This window comes from Haliotis rubra, unplaced genomic scaffold, assembly GCF_003918875.1.
Source record: "Haliotis rubra isolate DU_JTF1 unplaced genomic scaffold, ASM391887v1 Scf139, whole genome shotgun sequence".
NCBI lineage: Eukaryota > Metazoa > Mollusca > Gastropoda > Lepetellida > Haliotidae > Haliotis > Haliotis rubra.
Genome location: NW_025765325.1, coordinates 43,889 through 62,684, shown reverse-complemented (window position 1 = coordinate 62,684; position 18,796 = coordinate 43,889). Strand labels below are relative to the sequence as shown.

Here is an 18,796-nt window from a genome sequence, read left to right as displayed (position 1 = left end):
AACCTCAGGATTTGAGGCGAACACGTAACAATACGGCAACCGCAATTAGGAGATGTGTTTTCTATTCAAAGACAGCCGTTTTTTTCCTGTATTAAATCCAAATATCATTGTGAAGGACAATTAGAGGAGCATGAGCAATGGGCTAACGATCTAATGTCACCAAGCAAGCTGCGCCTCCATTGAAGCGAGTCACAGAAGCTCCACACAGCTCCTTCACATAATCACCCTAGGAAAGGCTTCGGCCATTGTCAGCTCCACACATCCTCTTCAGATAATGACTGAGGGAGAGACAGCGGCCATTGTCTGCTGGTAATTGTATTCGCTGAAAAAAAGTAGAGAAAATTAACATCTGTTCCTTTGGAAATAGGACCCGATTTTAGTTTTATTTTGTCACGTCAAGTGTTCGACTCTCGGTCGTTTTGATGGGGGAAGTAAATGAAGCAAACTCCATTCCCGGAAGGGTTAACGAGGGGGGAACGCGTGACAGCGGCGTTGACGTGAAATAGATTTCAATATGGCTGCGTGTGTCTTTAGATCGACCTGTAGTGTATGTTTATATATCTATTGGTTTCCAATGTTGTAGTAGGACTGAAGGGCTACACACAGGTTAATGAGCGATCTGAGGACGAGACGGGCAAAAGCTAATTTGAACAATACCAAGGGCTGTGATCGAACTCGGCCAGACAGATCGATAATACTAGGTGATCGGAGATCAGAACGCTTGGAGGGGATGGTTAGACATGAGCTGGTTAAACATCATGGCAATAATCTTTATGTCTATAATGTCAATGTTTCCATCGCGAGAATTATCGCCATTAATACAATTATCGGTATTGTCTTATAACGTTTAGATAATGTTGAATCAAGATTATTAAACCTCCATGAAGGCGAGATGAAATGTAGTTTTACCCTCACGATTTTGACGCTGTGTACCAATGTGTAGTTATAACTGACTGACTGACTGAGTATGGTTTTACGCCGCTTTTAGCAATATTCCAGCGGGGAACACCGGAAATGGGCCTCACTCATTGTACCCATGTGGGGATTCGAACCCGGGTCTTCGGCGTGACGAGCCAACTCTTTAACCACTAGACTACCCAACCGCCCCGTGTAATTATAAACATCATTCAGCTATCTTCGTTCAGTAATAATCGGTGGCGGGGGGGTAGCCTAGCGGTTATTTTAAAGCGTTCGCTCGTCACGCCGAAGACAACATGGGTACAATGTGTGAAGCCCATTTCTTGTGTCCCCCGCCCTGATATTGCTGGAATATTGCTAAAAGCGGCGTAAAACCAGAGTGACTCACTCAGTAATAATCGCGATATTTGGTGATTCTATCTCAAGTGACAAGGACTGCCGTAAGTGAGTATCGTTTTACGCCGCTTGAACAACATTTAAACCAATATTACGGCGGTGGAGACCAGAAATGAGCTTCACACATTGTTCCAATATGGGAATTCGAACCCATGTCTTCGGCGTGACGAGCGAACCAGGCTACCCCACCGACTAGTAAGGACGTATGCCTGTTTCACAAAACCATACTCACTCACTCACTCACTCACTCACTCTTTGGTTGAGTCGATCAGCTGACCATGGTATCGCTGTATCTGGCAATGAACATCGAACAATGATTTTGGGTAAAATTAAGTTTGCATGGGTTGGTAATGGAGTAATAAGCGTGATCACGAAATAAATGTACATATTAAATGGCATACAATTCAATGTATATTTAATTATTAACAGAAATAAACTGGTGAAGAAAACACTAGCTTACAGCTTCAGTATCGCCATGTTTATGATGCCATGTGATTGTTTAGTGTTGCAAGAAGGTTAATATTGTAAAATCTAAATAAAGGAGGATGATTGTAAGGTTTACCGATTATACTATACACCCGCACACAACAGGTATATTAACTGTGAATACGAGTTGTTCTTTTCGATCGGAATCATATGACCAATATATTGCCGATGCGTCTTAGCACACGCTCATGATCAGTCACTCGAATATTATTAGAAACAAAAAAAATATCTTTGAAAATATTAACCGAGAGGGAAAACTGAGATGCTGGCGAAAATAATATATATATATATGAGTGAGTTCAGTGTTACGCCGCTGTTAGCAATATTCCAGCAATATTCCAGCAATATCACGGCGGGAGACACCAGAAATGGGCTTCACACATTGTACCCATGTGGGGAATCGAACCGGGGTCTTCGGCGTGACGAGCGAACACTTTAACCACTAGGCTACCCCACCGTCCCTATATACATATGATCAATACTGTTTAATATGGAGGGTGTATTTTGACATCCATTTCGTGGTTAAGGAATTTATTAATTAAATCAGAGCACAAATATTCTCACCTCACTGAGTGGATATATCATGATTACATACATACAGTAAACTACGTTTATAGATAATTCGGTTGTAACGAACTCACGGTTGTAACGAACTCACGGATGTAACAAACTCACGGATGTAACGAACTCACGGATGTAACGAACTCACGAATGTAACGAACTCACGGATGTAACGAACTCACGGATGTAGCGAACTCACGGATGTAACAAACTCACGGATGTAGCGAACTCACGGATGTAACGAACTCACGGATGTAGCGAACTCACGGATGTAACGAACTAAATTTAGGTCTTGGCCACTTGCTCCATATTTTACTCTAAATGCGTATAACGAACTACAGTTATAACGAACTGGAATCGGTGGTGCCTGTGAGTTCGTCATAACCGTATTTTACTGTATTTGAATAATTATTTTAATTGGAAGTATTTAGAAAGAATTGAACTTTTATCAATAGCTTTCTTGGGTACAAAGGGTAATCTCTGAACAAACCTCACTCTTGCTCATCCTAATTAATTTATGTTGTGTTGCAGAGAGGAACTGGCAATGAGGATAGACCTGACGGAAGCGCGAGTCCAGGTGAGTCTGTAGTCTTATATATATGTTGTCGATACTCACACAGTGCCCGTCAATACACGGTATTCAGTAGGGGCGGATACAGCTTTTTGAGCTTTTTTGCGCACCCCTGCACATCCACCCCATCCCCACCCCCTCTGGATTCGCCTATGAGACACAGTCTACCTGTCGATACCCATCTAATACCACCCAACAGTATCCAACCAATACCCGTTATTAAGCAACCAGGAACTTTCAATACTTCACACATAAACGTCAGTTCCTATCAATTTATGCCTAACATACGTCTATAAGTACTAAACATATAGGAGCCATTTACCCGCCAATACACATCACTGGCCCAATACACAACGGTGTGGATAAAGGTTTACTACATCAACTTATTCCACAGCTTCACTACATCAACTTATTCTACAGCTTCACTACATCAACTTACTGTACAGCTTCACTACATCAACTTATTCAACAGCTTCACTACATCAACTTACGCTACAGCTTCACTACATCAACTTATTCAACAGCTTCACTACATCAACTTACTCTACAGCTTCACTACATCAACTTACTCTACAGCTTCACTACATCAACTTACTTCTACAGCTTCACTACATCAACTTATTCTACAGCTTCACTACATCAACTTACTCTACAGCTTCACTACATCAACTTATTTCAGCTTTACATCAACTCTACAGCTTCACATCAACATTCTACAACACTACATCAACTCTACAGCTTCACTACATCAACTTATTCTACAGCTTCACAACATCAACTTATTCTACAGCTTCACTACATCAACTTCTACAGTTTCACTACATCAATTACATACTTCTACAGCTTCACAGCATCAACTTACTACAGCTTCACTACATCAACTTATTCTACAGCTTCACTACATCAACTTATTCTACAGCTTCACTACATCAATCTACAGCTTCACTACATCAATTCTACAGCTTCACTACATCAACTTACGCTACAGCTTCACTACATCAACTTATTCAACAGCTTCACTACATCAACTTATTCTACAGCTTCACTACATCAACTTACTCTACAGCTTCACTACATCAACTTATTCTACAGCTTCACTACATCAACTTACTGTACAGCTTCACTACATCAACTTATTCTACAGCTTCACTACATCAACTTATTCCACAGCTTCACTACATCAACTTACTCTACAGCTTCACTACATCAACTTATTCTACAGCTTCACTACATCAACTTATTCTACAGCTTCACTACATCAACTTATTCTACAGCTTCACTACATCAACTTACTCTACAGCTTCACTACATCAACTTACTCCACAGCTTCACTACATCAACTTACTCCACAGCTTCACTACATCAACTGCTCTCCACAGCTTCACTACATCAACTCCACAGCTCTACAGCTTCACTACATCAACTTACTCTACAGCTTCACTACATCAACTTATTCTAGAGCTTCACTACATCAACTTACTCCACAGCTTCACTACATCAACTTACGCTACAGCTTCACTACATCAACTTACTCTACAGCTTCACTACATCAACTTACTCCACAGCTTCACTACATCAACTTATTCTAGAGCTTCACTAAATCAACTTACTCTACAGCTTCACTACATCAACTTACTCTACAGCTTCACTACATCAACTAACTCTACAGCTTTACTACATCAACTTATTCTAGAGCTTCACTACATCAACTTATTCTAGAGCTTCACTACATCAACTTACTCCACAGCTTCACTACATCAACTTACTCCACAGCTTCACTACATCAACTTATTCTACAGCTTCACTACATCAACTTACTCCACAGCTTCACTACATATTATTCTACGGTAAAGATTAATTGTCTTTTTGTATGTGACACAGTAAGTTAGTTAAGTCTTTTTTAGTGTGCTTCGTATATTACGAATATTTTAGCTGATGTTGTTTATATTTCTAAACCTATTTTGAAGACAGACTTCAGAGCAGGGTCAGCACACCCTGAAATATAACAACTGGTGCACAGACAGCGCCATCTGGGGGGTCTTTTACTGTGTATTTGACGTTGAGAAACGAACAAACACAATTATCTTAATACCATGTTGATCAGAGACCTGGTGGGTTTGGGACGTTTTGTAAAAGCTAAACGTCAGCTTCAAGATGCTTTGTGTCATTCTCGAATTCTAATTCGTTCAAAGGTATCTCCACTCCACCTGGTATACAACGACTTCAGAGTCGGAATATCGCATACAGGGATTAAATCTTTCAATTAAAACCTTAAAAGGTTGGTTTTAACTCCAAACACGGAACACAAGTCAATTACAACGGTACGGAGAAAAATGGACACTCTCGATCTTTCGCGCAAGGAGCAAGCAGGTGTGATGGGTAAACACGACGAGAAATGGCGGGAAAATAGGGCGTGGTAAATCGCCCGCAGCACAAACATCAAACCGACCTTGGCGTCGTTTGACTTTTAGTGCGATAGAAATTACATTGAGTATGTAGAGATAGATGTACTCCAGCAACGTTAATTGACTTACCTTTCCATGATAGATGAAGAGAGGGTTTACTCCGTACTTTAGCATTGTAAGACTTCTTTGTGTGCAGAGAGGTATTTGTATCAGCAAGGTAACTTCGAAAAGGGCAAAATATATCATTCGAATATGTCATGTTTATGTGGTTACTTCAGAGGGTTACCTTGAAATGTGACCGCCTCCGTGGTGTAGTGGTTAGAGCGTCCGCCCGGAGAGCGGAAGGTCGCGGGTTCGATCCCCGACCGCGTCATACCAAAAAACTTCTTGGTCCCTGCCTGGCGCTCGGCATCAATGGGTACAACAAGGACTGGTCGACTCGGAGTCAGTATGCTGTATCTGACTGGGGTATGGCTTCTCACTGGACGGGGTGGTGGGGTAGCCCAGTAGTTAAAGCGTTCGCCGAAGGCCCGCGTTCGATTCCCAACATAGGTAGATGTGTGAAGCCCATTTCTTGTGTCCCACGTAGTCATATGAGCGAAATATTCTCAAGCACGACGTTAAACCCAATTCCACCACCACCACCTTGAAATGTTTTCTTCTTAGATTGTAAAGAATTTAATATCACAAAATGATCGACCCTGGTTGACATTTTTATTCAAGACACTGGACATTACTGTTTCCACACTGAGAAAGATGGAAGGATTATTTTCTGTGATCATAGAATCTCACCAGCATTCACGTGCTTTTTATATCAAATTTATCAAAGTCTTAAACGGGCTTTTGACGACCCAGTTGATGTAATTGATATCAAGTGATATTGTCTATATCCCATGTGAGGTATCTCGTATATCTCCTGTATAACGTAAAGATGGTCTCCAATAACAACGTGGTCTTCAAACTGTTACATTGTTATTGTAAGTAACCATTTAGACATATTGGTTACCAAATAAATTATTACCATTGGTATATTTTGACATAAAACATAGGTTCGTCGATAAAAGTAGACAACAGCCTCCACAAGCATCGGGGTTTGCTACTTTTATCGATTTTTTCATACATTTGACTTTAAGGGACTCTTGGTGAGATTCTCTGTTCTCAGGGGCAGTTTTAAGGTCGAATGCCATGCAGTTAAACGAATTCGATACAGAAACAGTGACCACAGACCTCGAACCTTTCTAGAGAACAAAACCACTTTATTGTTTGTTAGGACGTTTAAGGAATACCTATTGCATCTTTAACGTTGTAATATTCATCACACGTTTAAGGTAAGCTGTTGCATCTTGATCAGGGGAATATTCGTCACTATGTCCAAGTTAACTGGCTGCATCTTGATCAGCTGATTCGTCACTATGTCTAAGTTAACTTTTTGCATCTTCATCTATGGGATATTCGTCAATATGTCTAAGTTAACTTGCTGCATCTTGATCAGCTGACTCGTCACTATGTCTAAGTTAACTTTTTGCATCTTCATCTATGGGATATTCGTCAATATGTCTAAGTTAACTGGCTGCATCTTGATCAGCTGATTCGTCACTATGTCTAAGTTAACTTTTTGCATCTTGATCTATGAGTTAACTTTTTGCATCTTGATCTATGGGATATTCGTCACTATGTCTAAGTTAACTGGCTGCATCTTGATCAGCTGATTCGTCAATGTGTGTAATTTGATCAGAGAAATGTTCTTCACGACGTTTAAGCTACCTACTTGCAGCTGGATCGGGAAAAACTTGTCACGACGTTTAGAATTACTTCCTGCTCGTTCATCAGTAATAGGGGCGGTGGGGTGGCCTAGTGGTTAAAGCGTTGGCTCGTCACGCCGAAGATACGGGTTCGAATCCCCACATGGGTACAATGTGTGAAGCCCATTTCTGGTGTCCCCCGCCGTGATGTTGCTGGAATATTGCTAAAAGCGGCGTAAAACCAGACTCAGTCAGTCAGTCATCAGTAATATGTTACCACAGCTAAGGACTACTTTTGTCATCTTCATCAGGTATTTCCTGCACCTTCAAAAGACAAATAACCGAAACGTTAGATGTTGATCGGGAACTTCGTGGTTTCATTTTTCTACCAACTGTCCTAAAAGTCAAAATCTTGACTGCACTGATGCCCATAATCACACGACGCGACAAGTAAAATCAGATCTAAAGTTCAGAGGTTATACCTAAACCCTTCTGTTGCAGCATACGCCATTTTAACATATTTGTCCAATAATCCTTCTCAACATCTGGCACATTCAGGATGTGGCCGTTTTTTTAAACAGGTGACATAGTTTCCGAAAGAAGAGCACCTTGAACAGTTTAGAATTCAGGAGGACTTGCTCAGCATCTTCAAATATCTCCGCATCCTGTTTGTCATCTAATTAGTGAGCTCTACTTGATTACTGCCAACAAGACTACCTGCCAAGTGAAGCCATTGCTGCGACCTTTCATGCGTAATTACCAGGAAGCAACTTGAATGTTTGCTATTTGAGCAGGACAATTTCGAAGTAGAATTTGATGTATCGGGTGGAATCAAGGGTGTTTTGTTTTGGCCTTTACCTAAGCTGTCCCGCGCACGCGCATTGCATTACTCCTATAACGAGGCTCGTATACAAGGTATTTGGAATTTGCTCTGGGCGGGATGTTTCAAGGGAAATTTCAATAACGAAAAGCGAGCGAGTTGTCGTGTGATGCTGTTAAGTCATTGTTCCTTTATTACCGCTGATAGAACCTGTTCCCATAGTTTTCCCTTCTACCAATAGTCAACACGTTGAGTTTGACCTCAGCTCAGATAATCTGTTTGTAATCTGGAAGAGAAGTGTAACGACAGTCGGAAAGCAAACTACGGTCACTCTAACGACATCCGTAAAGCAAACTGTCAAACAAACATGGCGGTCGGGAGAGGTCGAAGGATGGAGACAGGTCTTACACAGGTTAATGTCCAGCTGGTTTCCAGCTTCCGTGCGCTACATTTGCTTTCCAACATGTTACAATACCGCTAATCTTCTGTTGTTGGTCGCGTACACAAGACTCAGTTAAGCATGCACTCGGCTCATCAACCTTAACCAAACTCCTCGCACGAACTGTCAAAAAGTTCAAAGTCGCCCAAAGGTTAAGTCCGATAAATTAAATGTTTAGAAATTTTCTTGTTTTATTCCAATGTTAACTGTAAGTAAATACGACTCCCAATACGGATTTTTCTAATAAGATTTTTTTTCTTGAAAGTACCTTTCCACATAAATTATTTGGATTTGGGGCCACACCGAGTTAATTTTGTTTTTCGAAAGAGCCTTACATTTTTCAGAATGCCCGAGCTTTGCTGTTCTTTGTTTTTTTTAATCTTATGTTCATTATATGTTTCATTGATTTAAAATAGAAACATTTGAATTGAAAACAAAAAAATGTAAATGACGATAAATGTTCAGTACAATTCAGATTATTGTGTTCTTGACAGTTAAGTCAGTGTCACCCATTAATTAAAAGAGGAGAAGACATTATTATTGTATACTAATAATGAACTGGTGTTCTGCAAAAATCCTGTACTTTCCGTTTTATGAGTATATATCATATACAGGCTTCATAAACAAAATTGCTGAAATATATTGCACTCTATCTATCAATGTAATCTGTTAAACGAAATATTATTTTGCAGCCTCTTTGACTTTCGCTTTTAAACAAGCGGTATAATATATAGATGTATTTCGATTGTGAGATAAGTTTATTTTGCAAAAGAATAATATAGTGTATATAGTTATGAGTCAATGCGTTCCCACGAAGTATTTTCCTCTGCAGATCCAAAGATAAATCATAGCCCTGATATATTCATATATTCACGTATTCTATGAAATCGTTTACGTCTTTTTATTACAATATTTTTGACAAGAAAACATTAAGTACGTTTGAGTTTTCAAAATATAAAAAATAAAACTTTTTTGACCGTGAGAATCTTTTAACAAACATTTTGTCTTGATTATATCTCGAATTCCTTGTTTAAGTTTAAGCTTTTTGTTCAGGCTCATTTAACGATATGGCGATGTTAGCAGAGATATGATCGGCATTTAAAACTAATCATCACTTAAAAACCCGACTTCGTTCTGATGTTACCTTCGTGGATAACTGCTGCAAGTTTTGGCAGATACCATTCTAAATTTTATTTCCAAATTAATTATTAATTCAAACAAATGAACAAAGTATACCCAAGTTAACCACTTACAATTTATTCTAGATCTTCGGCTTTTAGTGTTTGTTAATAAATACGTTAAATTTGAAATTAAATACTCTACCTGTTTAATTATTGATTAAGATATCGTTCATAATTTCACGTTCGTTTTAGCATGTCCTTATCAGTCTTCTATCTTTGGCAGGGTATGCTTTACAAATTTGTCTTTTATTCTAAAGTGAATGTCATTATTTTGTTTGGCATTTCAATTTTTTATGAAAATGGCTCTTTCTCCTTGTTCGTATAGTTATCTACATCACAATCACAAAAAATACAACCATAATGAGCATAAAAACATATTCGATTCGGTAAGACGAAACAGTCTTGAATTTAAAACCTTTATTAGTACTTTGAACTAAAGGTTTTAAAATAATGATGAAAATATCCTTAATTTGCCAAACTGGTTTAGTTTTTAGTTTGCGCGTGCGTCACCTGACAAGGGGCAGCAGTATCACCTATACCACCGAAACTACTCTTACGGTTTGGTTCATCAATCATTTCAAACTGGGCGATCGTCTCTGGTGTTATGCGACACAGATGATCGTTATCGATCACAAATATTGACTTAAAACTGTCATCTGCACACAAACTTTCAATTGGCATTGAAGGCTTTTTAGGAACGATTTGTCGAACCCATAACAAAATAATAAGGCGTGCTTATGGATCTGATCGGCTATGTTCGGCAAAGACGATGGTGCTCATGGTTGCTTGTCTAGGGAGGGCTCATTATTCCAAACGTCTCAGGTTGCTAAAAGTGCGAGCTGTCAAGGGAGAGTTCCTTGCAAATTGGCTGTACAGTAAAGTGTTTAATAATAATCTTTACAAAACCAATCCAAGTTTAAATTATGCGTTTTATAGGCCTTTATACTAATAGACGTGTCAAAATTGCCCTATTCATAATACGGTCTAGCTGATAAATAGCAAAGAAAGGCAGGCCCGTGTTAGTTCTACTAACTAGGTATCATAGTACAAGCTCTTCTTTCTCCGCGAAGCTTGACATCCCCCTAGCGTTGTTGACACTGGCTTCCCTTCTCTCTACACGGACAGTGAGACATCCGAGTAGCTTGACAACATGGCTCGCCATACAGAAAAAACGCTAGGTTTACAATAATTAGCGGTTGTAGTATTGGCACATGACGACAAGAGGTTGACGGCAACGTCAAGTGGATTCCGACGTCCAAACAGCGTCCGTGTTGTGTCCTCTAATCACCAGATCTTGGTGACTTTGTGAATTACCTTTCTGTACTGTCGTGATCCTTCTGTCTGATGTACGAACGAAGTGACTGAAGTTTATCTTCTCGTGATCGCAGGTCGTTTTTATATCTGTCAATAACGTTTTTGTGGGAAATGCGTTCGAGATTGTCCCTTTCAGTTAAATTGTATGATACTATAATGTGTGGCGTTCATTATTTGATTATGTTAAAGGGGCCATTTAACGCTTATAAAGCACTTTAGTCTCGTTTTACAGTTTTCGGTCTTGCGTTACACATGCATGTTTCATTTCTTGGCAACTCGGCGGCCAAAATCCTCTCTCCTGATAAAGTGATGTTAGGCTCAAGAATGAGGCGAGGTGGTATGGGCTTTAAAGTTGCTCTTACATAGTGACGTCCTTTCAGGTGTAGTTGTGTGTGTGGCCATTTGTACTTATCTGGGCATAGGTCGGTTTTATCGTGCTAGCTCACTGAGAATGAATGAGTTTAGTTTTACGCCGCTTTTAGCAATATTCCAGCAATATCACAACGGGGACACCAGAAATGGGCTTCACACATTTACCCATGTTGGGAATCGAACGCGGGCCACGAGCGAACGCTTTAACCACTAGGCTACCCCACCAGTGAGAAGCCATACCCCAGTCAGATACAGCATACTGACTCCGAGCCGACCAGTCCTTGTTTTACCCCTATAATGCCGAGTGTCAGGCAGAGAAGTACAGATAAAAAGCGTTATGTCGAAGCTGAGAAATCTCCGTAAATACTTCGAGTTATCCGAGTTCGACACAACCGCAAAATGTTTCATTGGACCACCCTTCTTTTCATACAGTGAAACAGCGTTACATCGAAGTTAAAGAAACACGCATTAATACTTCGAGTTATCCGAGTTCGACACAACCGCTTTTTTTTTTTTTTTGAAACACATTCATGTCACCTGTACAATGGAGGCTTATGGGTCAAAGAATATGGGAAACACATGCATTGTGAAGTTATTCATTGGTTTATTACGTGAAATATGTTCTATATATCTTTTGTATTTTAATAAGTACCGGTGATTATACCCGATATTTGCTGCAGTAAAATACTTCGTCAGTTATTTTAAACCGAAATTTAGTTTCACCGTGATATGAAATACTATGCTGCACGTGTGTTTAACTAGAGCAATGTCTTACCATCCGAAAATCAATATTGTACCGGGGTCTATTTGTTTAAAGTGCCAATGTCTGTGTCCAGAGTTGTGCCCCTTGAGTGAGGCGGATACTGTAACCGTGGGTTCGAATCTGCGTTTCGCACCGGTTATGATGTTTGGTTTGCCAGATCCCGCTTGTGAGTTACGCCAGAGATATACACGTCCTAGATTGCCATCATGTCGGCCTTCCTTCCCACCTTTAATTTTAAGTGAGTACTCACACAGTCTGCAAATTCCCTGGAACTACACATTCGCCTTGGCGGACACCTTGTCAGGTAGCAAGGCGGAGGGTATACGGTTCACGACACACAAGACCAGTGGTCGGGTTTCAGTGTCATCTGTTGTATTTGCTGTAGAGGGAAGGGAAACAGGGTAAATTGGCCTTTCAACACTGACTCATGGCTCGTCTAATCAGATTGTCGTGGGCCGCCTCTGTAACCCTGTAGCCTTTACGGACATTTAGGGGAAGCGTCTTCAACAATTAACCCGCTGACCTAACAAACATAACTGACCGTAGAGGTTACCCGCTGCTGGATCGGCCTCGGTTGGGGGATTGTCGCGATGGTTGTTCCTTATTCTCGTCCTTCTCATCCCCCCCCCCCTCTCCCACCACTACCCCTCTTCACTCACCATCTTTATCCCCACCCCGCATCCCCCTCCACTTGCCTTGCCCCCGCCTTCGGCCACCTCCATCACCAAACGTAACGTACCCGCTGAGAGTGTGCTAGGTAGAGTTATGGATAGTGTGTTCGTTTATTTCACCGTAGGTCCTTGTTCGATTCTGTATCGCCTCCTTACTCCGACTCCGACTCGTGATAAAGATATGATATGTAAATGTATGATGATGTTAGCGCCCGTTTTAGATTGTTGTCTCCAGCGTTCCTCCCGAATGACTAGCTACTTCATTATATGTTTCCGTGAATGCTAACATGGATATGTGAATACAAACTGTGAGCACACGCACGCGCCCACACACACAAGCACACTCCTTTCTCCACCCACCCACTCAACATCCCATTCCTCACTCCAAAACCGTCACTCACCCCGCTTCAACGTCACTGACACACACACACACACACACACACACACACCACCTCCACACATCGTCACTCACCCCACCCCCTTAAAGTCACTCCCCACACACACCGCCACTCACCCCCACCCGAACCACACACACACCGTCACTCATCCCACCCTATCCACACCGTCACTCACCCCGTCCCCCAACACAATCACTCACCCGTCCCCCACACAGTCACTCACCCCACCCCCACACCGTCACTCACCCCGTCCCCCCAGTCACTCACCCCGTCCCACCACACAGTCACTCACCCCTGTCCCACCACACCGTCACTCGCCACTTCACCCCTTGCCCCACCTCCACCCACCCCCACGCACACCATCACTCATCACCCTCCACCCGACCACCCACATACCCCACCACCCACCACCCAGACATTACCCCACCGATACACTGGCTCTACGACTCGCCTCTCCGTGATTTTTGTAAAGCCTCAGCAGACACCCACCCCCCCCACAACTCCCCCCGCAAACTCCGACCTTACATCCGACCCCTATATTCTCTCCTTAACCCTGTCCAGGGTGCGTGTTGTGAACGCTGTCTCAGGTCCCCCTCCTTTTCAAGTGTCACCTCTCAGAAATAATTGGAAAGTAAACAGTGAACGTGTCGAGGTAAGCTCAGACATTTGCCGTGTTTAACTCCGTCACACACCTACACAATAGCGTCGTTGACTCAAAACACAGCTAAATGTTCATCCTTCAACGCCGCTGTGAAGCGAAGTCACTAGACACGCCCATCCCGTGTCATCGACGTCACCCTGTGATAGACACGTGTCCGTCCCCACCCCTCTACCTCCGCCATGTGCCGTCATCATCATCACATCATCATGATCATGACCATTATAACAATCAGACTGATCTGAGTGAGTGAGTGGCCGCGGTCAGTACCCAGGTGTATTACGGCGCTCGGCATGTAACACCTGTGGTTTATGGCATAATCAAAGCTATGGCATGGTTTCCACCATCAGACAAGTCTCAGAGTCTGACCACTCAATGAGTGAGTGAGTGAGTATGGTTTTACACCGCTTTTAACACCAGAAATGGTTTCACACATGTGGAGAATCGAACCCGGGTCTTTGGCATGATAAGCGAACGTTTCAACCACTAAGTTTCCACCCTGCCCCGATTTATTTAATAGAAAATATTAGTAAAAGCGTTAAAAAGAAATGTTAGGGGTTGGGGAAGTGGGCGCCTGATCGTCTGGGTGGCGACCATTTGATTTTACTGATTTGAGCTTGAGGTACCTTATTGAAAATATTCACACGTTCAGGATGCTGGAAGACGCTGTCTGTACTTATATATGTCAAAATTAAATCGACATTGAACGTTCATGTCCTTGATCTTTCTCTTGGAGAAGGGGCCGTGTTTCGTCATGGTTACTTACCATACCAGAGGGTTTCATCTTAATGCGTAACTCACTCACTCACTCACCCACGCACTCAACCACCCCACTCGCTCACTCACGCACTACCTCCCTCACTCACCTATTCGATCACGCGCTCACGCATCAACTCACGCCCTCACTCACACTTTGTGGTAAGAATTATTCTACTGTTACCTAATCTCAACTCAAAACTTAAGCTGGTTTATTTTTTGTTCCAGGTGTGGTTCCAGAACCGACGAGCAAAATGGCGGAAGAAGGAAAAGGTTGGAACACAAGCACACCCATACTCCCCGTACACAGGATCCCTGAACATGGCTTCCAGGGGAGTCCTCCCACCCCAACAAGCCCACCCTCCTCAGACGTATTCCGACCTCCTGCTCAAGACCTACGAGAACCAGCTGCTCAGTAGATACAGCCTTGCCACGTCACTTCCGACGGTGACGTCAGCGTTGTACAGTCCTGTTACGTTCGGACTCTCTTCCGCCTCAGCTACTTCCGGTCTGGGACTGCGCACGCTCACACCCCTCTCAGTCCCGGTACCTCCTCCTGGAACATTTCAACATTTGCTTGCTAGTATGACGTCATCGGCTGCAAAAGCGCGGGAAAACTTTGACATAACTCCCCCGGCTCCCGGGCTTTCCTCTCCCACATCCGGGGCTGTAGACTCAGAACGCCGTTCCTCAAGTATCGCTGCACTCAGAATGAAAGCCCGAGAGCACGAGATGCGTCTCGGCATCAGCGGATGCAGTAACATCGTCTACTGACTAGGCTGAGGTAGTCAACGTCGTGTTGACGTATCTGAGTGTCGACGTTGTGTTGACGCATCTGACTGTTGAAACAGTGACAATCTACAATTGCTCAGGAAGAACCGCCATGGGGTTGGCGTCCTTCACCTAAGTTGATATGATCAAGGTCAAGGACAGGTCCCAAGGTCAAACATTGTGTATACTGAGACATGCAACCGGACTGCTGAGGTTCGTGTGAGTCCGCCATGTTGGAATTGGAACTTTATTTGAACATGACATAAACTTGTCTCCATGACAACAAAATATGTTGAGAAATGCCATGACAAATTGATTTGACGCCATGAAAGATTCGCGAAATGTTGACGTGGGTCTCTACACAGTTTATGTATAGTTGTGACTGTTTTTGAATGAATGAATATGTATATTGACTTTGCGCATGCGTACTACGTGTAGAAATTGTCTGACCTCAAATGTAAATATTCACCTCTATAATAAGTACACTGTACATGTATTTAAGACATCACGTCCTTTAAAGATATAGACTGACAGTAATTGAAAAAACTAATTTGACAAAACATCACATGCCAGATGACGTTTTACCTTTTGTTATGGACTGTTCTTTACAACGTGTCAAAATCAAAATGCAAATTTTATGTCACATATCGTTTACACTGTGTCTGATGACAGTTGTATGTAGTATTTGTAGTGTGAAAAAAAGACTCGTGGTTAAAACAAGCCGAAATTGAGAACAAAATATTCAAAATATTTCAAACGAGCCTTCAAAATGCTACGATCATTGTGAACGTCTGCATGTCTACCGTGTAACCTTCGACAACACCGGAAGTTCCGAACAACACTGATGGTTGTTTATTTGTTTATGATTGTTTATTATTTGATTTTACAAAAACAAGACGTGGTTTGAAAATAAAAAGAAACAATTTGTGGAAAAAACTGTTTCCAAAGAGACTGTATGATTAGGAAGGCGGAGTGCAATATCCACTGATTATCGTACACTGGTGACCACATATTGTTGGATTATCTTTTAAAGTGGTCTATATCACGTTGTATTTAACACTAAGGATCCCGTTATTGTTTGGTTTTGTCAATGTGGACCTTTATTTATGAATTCAGATAAAGTGCTGACGATTTCTCACCAACGAAGTGCCCGTTGGTGTAATGTTTGTGGGTTATTGTGCCAAGATGAAATAAATATTTGTTACATGTACATGATGAACTGTTGTTTGTGTCTTGAAGCAGAATTTATAATTCACGATGGTCTGCGAGCCCGATACAACTAAATTGTGATGAGGGCAAGTAAAACAAATCAGTGCTCGTAGACTCCATTGGCAAGTGGGGTGGTAGGGTAGCCTCGTGAGAGAGAGAGAGAGAGAGAGAGAGAGAGAGTAGGACGGAGAGAGAGAGGGAGGGAGAGAAAGGGAGGGAGGGAGAGAGAGACAGAGAGAGGAAGGGAGGGTGAGAGAGAGAGAGAAATTGTTTATTGTATTCTCACCCAACACTTTTACAGAAAAGTGAAACACTATTGCCCTGGTAAAATGCATTGGCCACCCTAAAAGGTTATGAGAGAATTTTTAAAACATAGTAGGGATATATTTAAATATAATATAAAAAAATATACACTTTTACCACATAAGTAACATTTTTGTTTACAAGCATTCGAATACCTTCATCCGGTTAATATAAAGATATCAAAATCATTCATACTACAGCATAACACACACTCGACAAAGTACAAATATGATGCCAGAATGGGGGAAAAATAATAATAAACAAATTTAATTGTTTGTGAAAGTTAACATAAAATGTTTTTAATAATACTTTTTAGTACTAATCATTATCATACACGTGGCTAAGGTGTTCATTCAACACGCCAAAGACCCGGGTTCGATTCCCTACATGGGTACAATGTGTGAAGCCCATTTCTGGTGTCCCCCGCCGTGATATTGTTGGAGTATTGCTCAAAGCGGCGTAAAACTAAACTCACTCACTCACTCACTCACTCACTCACTCACTCACTCACTCCACTCCATTGGTCAGTAGTAGCAAGTCAGTGGAATAATTCTGAAACATATCGAGTTTGCTACAACCTTGAAGTGAAAACTGACAGAATATGTGACATAGTAAAATTTCTGCCTTATGATAACTCTTGAGACCAGTGAAATCATGTTTCCACCTGTCATCTGGACTAGTCATGAAAACACGGCAGCGAAAAAGGTGTTTTTGTTTGTTTGTTGTTTAACGCCGCAATCAGCAACATTCCAGCTATATGACAGAGGTCTGTAAATTATTGAGTCTAAACCAGATAACCCAGTGATCAATATTATGAGCATCGATCTACACAATTGGGATACGATGATATGTGTCAACCACGTCAACGAGTCTGACCTCCCGATCCCGTTGGTCGCCTTGTTAAGACAAGCATGGGCTTCTAAAAACCCGGATCTTCTTGGGTCCTGTTCAAAGAGTGATATGCTCTCCTTACTTATGTGTATTTCCGTTTGTGTGTAGACATCGATGGACCATTGTTGTGCAGGACGCGTTCAGTGTGATTACACTTGTCCGGGCTTTTGCCTGTATTATAGGACTCTGAGCAGCTGTGCTTGAGACATTGTCGCAATAAGGGGATCGAACCCGTCCATCGAGCGAACGTTTTAACCACTAGAGTCCCCAACTACCCTACAAGCATTAAGGAACAAGCAAAATACAAAAGATTTTAAAAGATATTTATATGAATCAGATTTGGAAAAAGATAGTTATTCATACAGGCAAGTATAGATAAAACTAAAATGTCATTGTTTAAAGCCTGGCGTTTTTTGTTCTTGGTTCTCAGATTATTTGTTTTTCAGCTTTCCTCCCTACACCACGGACAAAACAAAACGTCATATCCCTTCATAATACATCATCACGGACCGCCTCCGTGGTGTAGTGGTCAGAGCGTCCGCCCGGAGAGTGGAAGGTCGCGGGTTCGATCCCCAACCGCGTCATACCAAAGACGTTAAAATATGGTACTTATTGGTCCCTGCCTGGCGCTCGGCATTAATTGGTACAACAAGGACTGGTTGGTTCGGAGTCAGTATAATGTGTCTGAGTGCGGTATTCATGCTTCACTGCGGCATGGTATCTCAGTGAGCTAGCACTATAAAACCAGCATCAGTCTGGGCTAGTACAAGCAGCCGCACATACACATACACACGCATGCATGTCGTCATATGAGCGAAATATTCTCAAGCACGACGTTAAAACCAAATTTCACCTCATTTCACCTCACCTCACCCTACACCACGGAGGCGGCAAGCAGGGGATCAAACCATGATAGCCTCTATTAGAAACATAATTATCTGCCCTTGATTTCCCAATATATCTTTGGACAATGTAACTTTTTAACTGTTAAAGAATTTTTATTTTTTAAAACTGTAATATTCGTTCAGTCAGTTATATTGTAATACTGTATACTTTGTAAATGGGTATGTTTTTATGGCAGTGCGTAAAAGATTATGGTAAACATTTGTTTCATGAGAAAGACATGCACTTACGACATCATCCGCCATGATCCGTTTCGAATGAACGCGCC

At 41.8% G+C, this 18,796-nt stretch overlaps 1 protein-coding gene across 1 annotated transcript in view; it reads left to right on the top strand.

The window, feature by feature from the left end:
• LOC124268552 (homeobox protein ARX-like) overlaps nucleotides 1-16,432 on the top strand; it is a 46,599-nt gene extending 30,167 nt beyond the window's left edge. The window contains exons 3-4 of the mRNA XM_046703544.1: nucleotides 2,893-2,938; nucleotides 14,680-16,432. Of these exons, the coding sequence (XP_046559500.1) occupies nucleotides 2,893-2,938; nucleotides 14,680-15,225 (592 nt within the window). The 3' untranslated portion in view covers nucleotides 15,226-16,432. The remainder of the gene's footprint in view (nucleotides 1-2,892; nucleotides 2,939-14,679) is intronic.
• The last annotated feature ends 2,364 nt before the right edge of the window (nucleotides 16,433-18,796 follow it).